Below are 13,801 nucleotides of genomic sequence, written 5' to 3'. Positions count from 1 at the left end.
AGCATTGATAATGAATCTGAAAACAACTCACCATACGTCTTTTCATTGTACTCTGATAAGAAAGGGTTACTTTAATCAGAACTAACTGTTAGTGTGAATATTTTTTAAACTAGATTTTTCATACAGTCTGATACAGAATTACCCTGTAGTTTTCCATATCCCAAATGTTTTTTATTATAAATCCTGGTGGATTGAAACATTTCAATCCCAAAAAGGGTGAAGCCATATAAGTTCAATGTATTTATTGTGCCAAACAAATGAACTGTCACTTCAAATACTTCATCAGGGTAGTAGGATAGGATATGCAATTCAAAGTCTTAAACAACAGATAGTAAATCTGAATGTAGCTAATCAAAAAAAGATGTACTTTTTTCAGAAGATCTAGATAAAATGCTATGTTGTGGGTTCTGCTTCAGAAATTAATAGCTTGAGATGTCATGAGAATCACTCCTCTTTCCATTTGCGCTATGTTTTATATTTTCATTCCAAACTCAATGCCAACTCATTGAGACATAAGGTCATGAAAGTTTTTTTTTTCCCTCCAAGGTATTTTGTATATTTGCTGCTGCAGTTTAATGTTGCTAATTGAAAATCAGTTATTTGTTTGCTTTTTTGTGCTGTTTGTCTCGTTTAATCCTCATGGAATGTTTTTTTTCTACAGCTAAGTTTCATTGTGCTTCTGAGGCAGAATTTCCTGTGTAGCATTTTAAGTGAAGAAAATTACCATCGCCAGTAGTCTAGCCTTTCTTTTTCGATCTCGTCCAAAAACACCAATCACTAGTAACTACCAAAACATATTTTGGTCTCAAAAAGCAAATAGAAACAGGCAACTTAAATGGGTATTAGCTCCTTCCTTCTACTGCTGTTCTTCACTGCCTTCCCATACTAAACATCATTTGATAGCCTACAGTTTGTTTTCTAGGATTCCTCGATACCCTGTGATTCCTTTCAGTTATGTTAGGAAAAATAACTACCAAATTTTGTAAATTATATTTGGCATTTATTTTGTAGTTGTAATGCAAGTCAAAGTTTTCAACAGCACACAGTTAACCAGTTAAATGTGAGTTTGTATGTATTTATTTTATCAGAGAAATATGTAAATTTGTCAGAGCATTAAAACTAGAACAGCTGCCTTCCTAATAGCAGGTTTTGAGTACTCTCAAAATAAAGACCTCTGCCCAGCTGGTTGCTAATTGTTAAGCCTAGTAATAATATATTAATGTAACTGGTCTTGATCATCTTTGTTAAACTCACCCTCTGTGCTGTATCTCCAGCAACATCAGTAACTGCATATCCTGTGGTTAAGCTCATATCTGCAGACTATCTGATGTAGGCATTTGGAAGTTGTGTGTTTTTTTTTTGTTTTTGTTTTTTTCATTTTTTCTTTTTGGGATACGCTTCCAGCAATGCAATGACGACATCCTCTTCCAGATGTCACACTTGCAGTCCAGACACTGTGGTGACAATTGGCTCTTGCCCAAGGGTCTTCAGATGGATCTTTATTTTTCTTCCTTCAAATTAAGCTGTTTTTAAAGGCCACTCTACCAAATATGGCAATAATCATTGGATCCAGAAAGGCAAATGTCATAATGATCTTGTTAGTATTTGAAGTCTTGACCTAAACCGGCTCAAACACAAATGACACGCAAACAGCAGCACCTGTATTCACCGATGGCCTTTAACTTCCCCGTGCATTCTTTGTATTGATGCTTTCTCTCAGTATGAAATTCAGTGGACAACTTCTATCCCAAACAGGGTATGTCTCTTGCCTATGATTTTTTCAACTGCTTTCTCCGTAGAATAATGGTTGTTCACATGATTCCCACTGTTTCCCTGATTGAAAGAGAATTGTTTAAGTATGTAAGAAAACACATGATATCCCCTCCTACTTCCATTTTGCCACGGGGTAGTTTGGTTGCTTTCAAAACAGTCCTGATGTCAGAGGATATGCTCAGACACAACCTGCTGTCACATTTTGATTGGTTAAATCTCCACTTAATTGTAGCTGAGTATCAAGCCACAGACATTGTCAAACAGTCAAACTCAAAAAAATTGCCAGAAAAACACATTTTCACCCTGTCTCGTCAGAAAAAAATCAATTGAATAATTTTCCCGAAGCTCCAAATTATGTTGAGACTTCATGATAATTTCTCCTGGCATGATTGACAACAGCCTTTTAACGATCAGATAGGATTGACTCCTCTTGCTGTCCTCTGGGCAAGTGATATTTATTTATCTGTCTCATCCTTGGCTCCTCCTCAGCTGCTTTTTATTTTTTCAACACTCACTCAGATAATTCTGGGAAATGGCCTGCTTTCAGTATTCAACTGTCAGACATTTACGCAGGAGGACATGAATATCTCCTATTCCATCTATTGCTCAGTCATGTAATCAAAATTCATTAACATTTAAAAAAGTGATTAGTGCAGATTATGCGGTCGATGAGGAAAGCATGTCCTATCTGCTTTAACAAAAACACAGACAAAACAGGGCAAAAAATAAGGGTGAAATGCATGTTAAATAAGAAATCCATCAAATATAGATCACTGTCAGAGAAAAGAAGAAATTACACATTTAGATTTTGCTTTTGCAACATATATATTTAGAACAACTGTGATGGGCTGTGATGAATATCCTTAGGGATTATATAGATACCAGTCTTGTGATCTGCTTTTTGATGTTTTATTCACATAATAATTGATAATACTGGTACATCATTTTGGCCGTAATTCCTCTTTTGTCAACTTTGCATTTGCAGATTTAATAACATTAGCACCCCAAATGTACAAATCTACAACATTATAATTCAAAAACATTTTCATATAAGTGACTCGTTTCACCTTTTACTTTGATAATACTGAATTCAGTGATGTCAATGTTATATTGTGTATTCTGCTCCAGGAAATTATAGCAAGCCGAGATTTAATGAAAGCACTCCTTCCATTCCATTCATGTTATGTTACATTTTTCATTTTAACCTCATGATGCCAACTCATTGAGAAATAAGGTCTCGAATGTGCTTGTTTTTCTCTCCAATGCATGTTTTTTAGATGCTTCCATTGTTTTGACCTGACCAGTTGAATATCAGTTATTTGTCAGTTTGCTTTTTTCACTGTTTGTCTTGTTTAATCCTCATGGAAGATTTCTTGCACAGCAAAGTTTGTCTGTGCTTTTGGTCCAGAAATACCTGTTAGGTACCATATTTAGTGAAGAAATTTATTGCAGCAGTAGTTAGTCTAGTCCTTCATTTACTACCGCTTCCAAAAAACACAAATCACTAGTAACTACAGCTGGCAGTGTTGAAAATCAAATAGAAACAGACAATCCAAACAGCTATAAGCTCATATGGTGTGTTTTGGATATTAAGCTTATCTATGTACAAACAAATCCATAACTGACGTAGTATCAGTTTTCCATTTTAATTTGCTTATCAAATCCCAGTCCATTCATATCCCTCAATTAGACTCACAGTTTTCTGTATTTTCAAAATGTCTTGATGTTGCTGTCCGACTATTAGTACAGAGTATATATCAAAGAAGCATGCAGGCTATGGTCAGTGTACCGTGTACTTGTGGGGACTGGCAGATGGAATCGTGACTGCAAATCGTTAGCTTTAAATTGATGATCGCTGGTGTGGATTAACTATGATTATATCCACTACATGCAGACAGCCCTCTTCATCATAAGATCTCCTCTTAATGCAGAGAACAGATTTTAGATGTGCATTAACACCTTCTTCACCAACCGGAAATAGCCTTTTCCTTCATGAGGAGTACTGCCTGCTCGATCCACCATCTGGGTCTGAACTGTAATAACTGTTCCAAGCAGGCAACCAGTGGGGATGTTTGTACCATGATCTTATTCAGATGATAAAACCGCTGAAGTAATTTGTCATTCAAACATTTACCAGTTTGCAAATTCAATTCAGTCCTTCTTTTTAAATAGCTTGACAGTAGTTTAGGTCTAACTTTAATTGTATTCAAAAATGCTCCCCCCCTCTCCATTTTGTATGTTGTTTGATCTGCGATGGATCATATGCAAGGAGAGGTTGTCAGGAACGATCCATCATGTGTGCATGTTTTAGGGTTGGTAGTGTTCACATATTTATAATCTGATTAGCACAAATATCACACTACTTTAAATGGTTATCTCTAGGTGGAATTACATAGTATAGTAGTTTAACTCCTTTTCAAGGGTTGTGTGTGAATGAGCTAAACTTCTTAGACCTCTTCATCATGCTGTCCTCATTGTGTCTTTTTTCCTTCACCCTGCTGAATACATATGCTAGTTGTCCATTGAATTTCATTTTCCTCAGATACAAAGTAAAAATCTACATAATTTTCATGTTTTTATTCATGTTTATGACATGAAGCATATCCATATAACAGTAGGATTTGAATCTATTGATTCATTGGGCTGACCCTCGAACGTTAAGGATCTAAAAAAAGACAGAGAAAAACTGAGGACTTTTTGAATGCTACAGGAGGGTGTTTTGTTGCATCTCTATGTAATGAAGCATCAATGGGCCAATACCCTGTGTAACATATGCAAAATGAAGGCTACTGTTATAAAATGAAAGAATGTAACAATCATTTGAATGAAGATAAACTAAGAGATTGCATTGACCCTTCCAACATAATGAATGTCTTTGGTCACAGGAAGGAGTTGAGGTCAGGGTTGCGAGAATATTCAACACGTTTGGATCCCGAATGCACATGAATGACGGGCGTGTTGTCAGCAACTTCATCCTCCAGGCCTTACAGGGAGAACCCCTCACAGTAAGAGAATTTTAGTCTTTAATCGATCTCATTTGGTTTTTGATTGAGAGAAAATGCTTCCAAAATTGAACTTCGCACACTTGATCAGTGAGGAAACTGCTTTCTGCTGTCCATGCCAATGTTTCCCCTCAATGACTTTAGAAGTGCAAAACCCAGACTTAATACATTGATGGGCTGTGCCATTGACTCTGGTAGAGGAATAAGATGAGAGTCTCTTCTCCAGTCTTTCTATAGATAATTACCTATATTGACTCCATGGACCTCCCGACTACCTGCTCACCACCCGTTGAAACCTTTAAACAAAAAACTAGCCCTGGAAATGTTGAGATGAATAAATTCATACTATGGATCAGGCCGATTTCCAAATATCTTTGTGAGCCGATTAAAAGGGACGATTAAGTATACCAGTGTGACAAATTTACCATCCGTCTGTATATCCTCCAGAAATGATCATGTTATTGTTCCAGGTTTATGGTACCGGTTCCCAAACAAGAGCCTTTCAGTATGTAAGGTAAGTAGGGAAATTCCTACAAAATCAAATATTGTTGGTATGTCTGGTGATCTACTAATTGTTCCCTTCAATTGAATGTTTGTCAGATTCTTTCTTTGGTTTCAGTCCAACAGAGAGAAGTCACATACCTCCAGCCCTGCCCATCATTGTTCGCTCATCTTATATCTCAGCAGAATGTGTTTTAAAGTGTCATGAAATGTTGTCCGTCAGACAGTGCGCACACACAAGTTCATTGTTATTTTCAGTGAAGTAGCCTGACAAACAATAAGCGACACTGTCCCTGATCAGTGGAAAAAGTGTGAAACATTCCTGTCGTGACTGCCTGACAGACCCACCGGGACATTACTTGCCTCCCTGAGGCTCATTTTGGCTGACAGCAGTCAACCTGAGAAATATCAGCTGGAATGAATTGATGAACCTTAGAATACATTAATCAGACATGACACTCAAACACACACCGTCTGGAGCTCAGGTTATTAGTCAGTGAGAAGTCATTAACTGACACCTGCCCCATTGTCCACCCGTCTTCCTTTCAGTTAGTTTTATAACAAGTCTATGAGTGAAAGGGTAGTCAGAAGTCAAATGAAAGCAAATAGGGGCGGCGCGGCACAGCAGGTAGAGCAATCATTTTTGGAACCGAACATTCCTGACTTGACTAACGGCTCCTTCTCGTGTGTCCAAGTGCTGTTGAGCAAGACACTGAACCCCTAACTGTTCCCCTGGCGCTGGTTGACGTCATGCCTTCTGCTCATCCGTGAACGGTTAATTGCAGAGAACGAATTTCCCCATGGGGATTAGCAAAGGATAAATTATCATTATTAAATAATAGAACATAAAGAAAAAAAAATGGTTTTCCTCATATTTCCCTGTAACCATGTTAATCCAAAGCAAAAAAGAAAATGATATGTTGGCTGTCAGTGACACATTAGACCGTAGTTAATACAATTTACTCGCTTTATGGAAGATTTCACTAAAACACAACAAGGTGATCTTATAGCACTGAAGGCAATGTATTTAACCCGATATAAGCATTATTAGATTCAGATTCTTGGGAAAATTAACACGTCAAAAATATTAGAGGACTGACAATGGACAGTCATGTATAAATGTTCCCAATTGACTATTTAAAATAATGTTTGTGGTTTGAAGAAAGCATGAGATTATTTTTTACCAATGTTTTTTTCAACATTTTTCTTTGTTATTCTTTGTTTTTTTTATAGCTCTGCAGTATGTAGGTTCTCCCTGTGCAGTGGCATCACTGGTGTAATGTCTCTTTCATATGAAAGTAATCATTGGTTGAATGCAAAACAGGGTAAATCTGGTGGTGCGAATAGCATTGGCCAGTAAATTCTCTTACAATTTAGGAGTCTGTTCCCAAACAGAACGCTGTCCAAACTGTTCGGAAACAGTCAACAAAACATGAATGTGTTGATAAAAAATATCTGTAAGATTAATAATATTTTAGTAATTGATCAAATATGGCAAGTTTGAAAGAGCTGTGTTATTGATATGAAATCATATTGCTGAACCCTGAGACATTAAATTGGCCTTTCTTTATATTTCTTTATATTGGTGGTATTATTGAATCTCAGCACATATGTAGACACATATGGAGGAGATGGAAAGAATGTCAGCCAGTGTGCAGAAGTTAATGAGATTCTTTGATCATTGGGAAAAAGAGCGGTCAGAGAATATTTGAAGCTCCTCTATCTTTTAAAAGTATACCCTGCTGCCTTGTGTAACCAATAAGATGTAGATTGTAAACAGTACACAGGTCTTTAAAGAAACCCACCACACAAAGAAGTATCAGAAAACCTCCAACAGCTTTGGCAAAGTTACTGTGATTAAGTTACTCATTTCTGAATCAATGTGGGTTGCAATATTAGCTCTTCTGCCGCATAGCACGAAGGACCCTAGTTCGATTCCGACTGGGGACCTTTCTGTGTGTAGTTGGCATGTTCCCTCAGTGTCTGCATGGGTTTCCTCCGGGCTCTCCAGTGTCCCCCCACAGTCCAAGAACAAGCTGAAGCTTAATTGGAAAAATTAGGAAAATTGCCCAGATGTACAAATGACAGACTGAATAATTGGCTGTCTATGTGGCCCTGCGATTGACTGGCAACCAGTCGAGGGTGTTCCCCAGCTTTTTCCCAATAGCACCTGGGATACACTCCAGCATCTCCAATTACCCCGCGTTGGATAAGCGGTACACAATGTATGGATGGGAAAATTGGCCCAGTTTGTGACTGAGAGTGAATGGTTGTTTGTCTCTATATGTGGCCTTGCAATTGACTGGCGACCAGTGCAGGGTGTTCTCCCTCTGTCATCCATTGACAGCTGGGATAGGCTCAAGCATCCCCCGTGACCTTAGTGTCGTATAAGCAGTAGATAATGAATAGATTGATGAATCGCTGTAATATTTAAGTAGTTGCAATGACAAAAGCATTCCTTTCCATTAGCACAGTTCCATGTATCCATGTAAATTGCTTTTAGGTTCACTTTTTACTAATACCGTAAGTTTCAGACTATTCAGTGCAGAAGTACTTAGTCAACAGTTAAGAGCAGTGATGAGTGTTGAAAAGAAGTAAAGAAACTGATTCAAGCAGGTTGGAATGGGTAGAGAAAAGTGTTACTATGCGACAGAAGACTATCACCTAAAAATTAAGGAAAGGTGTACAAGATAGTGGTGAGATCAGCAATGCTGTATGGTTTAGATTCAGTGACACTGATGAAAAGACAGGAGGCAGAGCTGGAGGTTCTAATGATAAAGATGTTGAGGTCTACTGTGGGAATGAGGAAGGGTCAGGAATGAGTCCATCAGACGGACACCACGTTAGATGTTTTGGAAAGAAGGTCAGAGAGGCCAGAATGAGATGGTTTGGTCATGCACAGAGGAGGGATAGTGAAAATACTGGTAGACGGATGATTGAATTGGACCTGCCAGGCAAGGGGTCTAAAGGAAGACTTAAGAGAAGATTTGTGGACATAGTGAGAGAGGATATGAAATTAATTTGGGGATACAGAGAATGGGGTTAGATGGAGAAGGTTGATTCACCACGGCGACCTTGTGAAAAGACGAAAGGGAAAGAAGAAGTAGGAGAAGTGAGTGCACCTGAATATAACCTGCACATACTAAATTAAAAAAGAAAAAAATTAGACATATATATAGGCTGCACTTGTCTGAAAGCTGCAAGTGTCCCTTTTGTCGGATGAGCCATTTACACGGAAATATTTTTTTAACTTCTAATTAAATACCTACTGTAACGCTTTTTACAAACAGTGCCTGTAACACGTCTGGTTAAAAAAATACAATATACATTAGCCTACCAAGAAAAGTCATTGATCACTATCTTCATCTTTATCCTACACACTAAAACCACCAAAGTTGTCTCCTTCAGTGTCAGAATTAAAAAGCCCCAGAATTCCTCCATCACACACACTTAGTCTCTCTTTCATTGTGGCTCTCAATGTCACTTGTGTAAACCCCACGTGTGTGTTCTCTGTTGTCTATGTATTTTGCCATTGGTCTGATGTGGCGGGGCTAAATAATTTGGTGACACGAAGCTTGTTAGCCCATAGAAATCCAGAGATTAGCCATGTCATTGTTTAAATCACAGTGCCCAAAGCGTGTGAAAAAAGCAGCAGCTAGTATTCCGTAAATTACTCTAACTGGATTGACCTCCCAAGAGAGTTTCTTACTGCATCTGTGTTTAATTGTCTTTGGAAGAGGGATCTGTGTTTGTTGGTCTGTCAGCAAGATTACAGATCAGCAAACTGGCTGAGATGGGGCAAGGAAGAACATATCGCACATCTTTATTTATATCAGGAAGGGATAATTTAGCTTGGACCACAGCAAAAGTGGATTTTCAAAGTGAACTCTACCGCTTTTTTTGAAAATAATCTCTCATTATCATACTGAACTTTACAGTTTCACTCAGCTCCGATCTGTATTTTTGTATGATGGTGTGCTCCCAAATGCTTGGGTATTACTATACTTCCTTGCAGCCTTTTGACTGAAAAGGTAGAATAACTGTGCACCTCCATCCAATTTGGGACTCAAATGTGTCCTGGGAAACCACCTTTGGTGCATCAGTGTTTCAAAAACTAATAGCTGTATGCCCCCAGTGCATTTGCAGAGAAGAATGTCATTCTCTTGCAGTCAAACCCTTGCTCTGATTGGCACAGTTGGCATTGCTTGTTACTCAGCTGAATGTGCTACTTTCCCATCATAGCAGGGCTACTTTTCCTGTGCTACACCACCAGCATCCATCCCAAAGTTGAACAGAGCATTATCGCAACCCAGCAGCAGTTGTCCTACAGCTACAGGCTCACCACCTTTATTCTGTAAATAAACAGCAAAAGATTATCCCCTCTATAGTTATCCTGCTCCCAGAGTCAATGGGATGGAGCAGCAGTGGCAGAATCCTGTGGTATGTTTTTCTGGAGGGGGTTTACGGCTAAGCTAATAAATTTAACAGTTAAAGGAGATACCAATACAAAAAAAAGGATTTAGGAAGAATTTATTGGCAAGGTTTAGTTAATTCAGAATTTTTCTCTATTGGAAATTAAGTAGATTTGCTCTCAGCCTCCTTCAAAACAATTTCTTTTTTAATTTGTCTGTTGGGGATCTTTTCACATCACTGCAATAACAAACAGAGGACGGTCTCCCACTAAGGCCAACAAAACCTTGACGCCAGTCAACATATTAATGTTCTGACTCAAACACACTTCCTTGTCTGCTTGAACAAAATCATATGACCAAACCGATAGCAGTACTAGTTGAAAGTAGTCCCCATAATAGATGGCTTTATTTTGATGTATATTTAAACAATATGTATTCAATGTGTTATTACAAGATCAGAGAAAAACTCAGCACTTCCAGAATTAATAAACTATAATCCCATAAATGGAATCAGCACAGGCGATGAATGTTTCAAGGAAATGGACAAGAATTGATTGAAATGAATTTGACAAGGTGCATTTCATTAGTCATCATGGACTGTGTGACTTAGCATGAAGTACTTGCTGTCTAATAAAGGAAGTTGGTGGTTGGCTTAATGAGTAGGAATATGATTCCCTGCATAAAAACAGCAAAAAACAGTCTCATAAAGATAGTGAGACGATAAATTATTCTGTAAAAGCTTAGGAAGGCTCCAGACACATCATTTGTGTAACATTTTTCAGGGGATTTTATGCAAGTCCGCCAGAATTGTCTCAGACCTCAAGGATCTGTGATCCATCAGTTGAGAAATGTTGAATGAGAAATAGATTTTGACTTCAAGCTCTGTGTTCTTCTTAACTGTAAACACCCTGGTTAAACTTTAAAGACAAAAATTTTAAGTCTTATGAAAAGACAACTCAATTTTTGCATTGTGTAATTTGTCATTTTTATTAGGTAATTTGTAGGTCAAACTGATGGGAGGAAATACATTTCATCAGCAACCTTTCTGTAAAGAATTGAGCCTATCAGTCAGCAAGCCAGTGACCATAGAACTGAAATACTATGTCAGACAACAACAACAACAACAGTGTGGAAGAGTTAGAGCTCAGCCTCTTAAAAACTTAGAAATTGTGTTTACCTTACCTGAGTGATAATACAAGGTTTTTTGTTTCATAAGGAAATTCCAATTTTCTCACAATCATCACTATTTTTGAAGCCCTCTACTGCCTTAAAGTTTGTTTAGGCTTGCATTAAATTCGGGTAAATTGTGTTTTGTTTTTAATTCTACCAAACTTGTTAGAACAAAATGTCCATCTAAATTTTTTTTTGGTTCCTTTTTTGCAGTATATTTTCTTATTCAAGAGGCCTTTCCTCAGGTTTCCCTAATGTTATAAAGGCTTGTAAAAATCAATAGCCTTTTCAGTTTTGTTGTCTGTTATTGACTAACTATTTGATGTACGTACTGTGAATACTGTGACTTGAGTTGTAGAGGCCATCCAAAAGCAATAACATCAATCTGTTCTCATCAATTTTGGACTCAGCTGACGATTGATAAAGGAAAAATAAGTGTTTGTAGCTGTCCAACTAATCACAGAATATCCCACATACAAAGCAAGGTGACATATAAATGAAGTTAATCCATAGTAAATGCATTTTCCTCTGTCTCATTTTTTCCCCAGTGATCTGGTGAATGGCCTGGTGTTGTTGATGAACAGTAACATTAGCAGCCCAGTCAATTTGGTGAGTTAATCTTACCTCATTCTGTTTTACAGATTGAAAACCTCCGCATGGAGCCTCTTCACTACCGAGTCGATGTGTCTTTCTGTCTGTTATTAGCGCTGGTGTGACGGGAGCTTCTGAAATGTGTTTGCAGGGGAACCCAGAGGAACACACCATATTTGAGTTTGCTCGTCTTATCAAAAGTCTCGTTGGTAAGGTGTTATAACAGTGATTACATATGTTATAGGCCCTGCTTCTTGATCTTTGCCGTGTCATTGCTTGTCTGGCCATTCCTTTACCTCTTATCTCCCAACATTCTTCTCCTGTCTTTTTCCTGCTGTCTGTCCTTTCTTATTCACTTCCTCCTACATCAATGTCTCTACATGAAAGCGATCCGAGCGTTAAACATTAATCTAAACCTCACTATAGAATTGACCCAATCTCACAGGCACGTGATAGTATATATGTAGTGTTACCTGCCATTTATACTGGCACACACAAATACACACACACACACAGAGGGATGACTGCTGTGAGGAGAAGTCTGCACTAAAGATGCAAATTGGAAAAATAAATTTGTCTCAGTGTGAAAAATACTGAACCACCTGCACTTTGTTGGCAAAATTGTAGAGCGATAATGTGTTACGTGGCCAGATGGCCTCAGTTCTTTTCGTTAGCATCTACCGCTTTTTGCAGGTGGGAGATATATAACTGCCAGGGTTTTAAATAAGCTTCGATCTATCTTGACTGATTTGTCTACAATCTACTATTTGTTTTTTGATCAGCAGTAGAACTTACAGCAGCATTATAGCGGTGGTTTGATTCCCCACATGCTCGTTTGCCAGGTGTTTTTTCATGGCTTGACTCTCAAATTTAGCAATATTTTTTTATTACGTAGATATCCATGTGTTTTTGTTGAGATATTCAGAGCACCATGACACTGAATTGGCCCACACACTTACATCTCTTGATCTGTAATAATTTCACACATCCCTGAGAGTTGGTTAAAACAGTCACATCTTCCATAAATAATTTCAAGCAAAAAATACATTCCCTCTATCTTTTAGTTCCTATCACCATTGTTGTATTATGTGACTGTTCAATTTCTTTTTTTTAAACCGGAATGACAATAGCGGTTAACATTAAAACATGATATTGATATCAACGTGTTTTGAATTATCGCCACATGTCAATTCAAGCCTTTACTCAGTCTGAAAGCGCTGCCAGCAGGGCAGCAGCTTCTCATTGCACTAATTTACTTTGAAAGTAAGACGTCTTTTGCATGGTTATGTTCAAAAAAGGGGGTTGCTGAATATGAATGTAAGTTGGATTTGCTGTTGTTATGAATAAATAAATTGTCGTGCAAGCTCCCAGTGAGGGAAACTGCAACTTGTTATTTGGAAAGATGTTCCAGAAATCGTGTTTGCTGCAATTGAATCTGAACCTTATATAAGAGTTTGTGAAGTTCAGTTTAAAGTTTCATGTGGGTATTTATTCATGTTTTAGCCACAGTTACTCTGTATGTGCATATATGCTACATATACATTCAATACATCCATCATCAGGCATCTATGATATGCAGCAGGTAGTTCTGATAGAAACAGCTTTACACACCAGATGTCTGAGTCTTTTTCTGTTTCTAGAAGAGTAACCTATATTTTATATTCAGATACATTTAGTCCAGTGTTAATGTGACAAGAACATGAAACATTTTTTTTACCTTGAGAATCTTCTTCAGGGAGTGTTTTTGTTTTGAATAATGTATCTACATCACTATTTAATTTTGGATGTTTGTATCTGACATGGATGTTAAGACGAAGTGGCATAAAACTTTTTGCATATTTGCACCACTTGCAATCTTCGCTGGCTGCCTGCTTCAAGACTACTGCTCTCATTGGATTTTTTTCCCCCCAAAAAAGGGCCTTTTGTGTGTTTTGTAAATATATGTGGTCACTCATCAGAGGCTTTAAATTACCATGTTAACTGATGGCCTTTCTCTCCGTCTTGCATTTGTGATTTTCCACACACTTTCATCTCCTCAAACTCACATGAATTTTAGTCAGTCGAAGTCAGATCCAGTTCCTCCCTGAGGCCCAGGATGACCCGCAGAGGAGACGACCCGACATCAGAAAAGCCAAGATGATGCTGGGTTGGGAGCCGGTGGTACGTAACATACACAGCAGCCATACATGTTAAGACTTTTTGAAATTGTAAGTGTTGGAGCAGCAGTACAGTGTGTTACTGCTTATTGGTGTGTCAAATGAGGCGGTCTCAAAAATAAAGTTGAATATTAAAGTTACCTTTTGAAGCTCTTGAAGCATAACAGCATCTTTGGGAATTTACCCCTACTTTGAA

The 13,801-nt window shown here is 37.9% G+C and overlaps 1 protein-coding gene across 5 annotated transcripts in view; it reads left to right on the top strand.

Moving 5' to 3' along the window:
• Positions 1-13,801, top strand: part of uxs1 (UDP-glucuronate decarboxylase 1) — a 32,204-nt gene that overhangs the window by 17,115 nt on the left and 1,288 nt on the right. For 4 of the 5 annotated variants that reach the window (XM_086145130.1, XM_086145128.1, XM_086145129.1 and 1 more), the window contains 5 exons: positions 4,659-4,778; positions 5,246-5,289; positions 11,407-11,467; positions 11,601-11,658; positions 13,506-13,609. In XM_086145130.1, the coding sequence (XP_086001256.1) occupies positions 4,659-4,778; positions 5,246-5,289; positions 11,407-11,467; positions 11,601-11,658; positions 13,506-13,609 (387 nt within the window). Of the gene's footprint in view, positions 1-4,658; positions 4,779-5,245; positions 5,290-5,394; positions 6,832-11,406; positions 11,468-11,600; positions 11,659-13,505; positions 13,610-13,801 lie in introns of those variants that run through there. The other variant, XM_086145132.1, reaches the window with a different exon arrangement.

This window comes from Fistularia commersonii, chromosome 4 (assembly GCF_037954325.1).
Source record: "Fistularia commersonii isolate RoL2024-O1a breed Wild chromosome 4, RoL_Fcom_v1.0, whole genome shotgun sequence".
Lineage (NCBI taxonomy): Eukaryota > Metazoa > Chordata > Actinopteri > Syngnathiformes > Fistulariidae > Fistularia > Fistularia commersonii.
The sequence above is the reverse complement of the archived record's forward strand: the minus strand, read 5'-3'. Positions and strand labels throughout refer to the sequence as shown.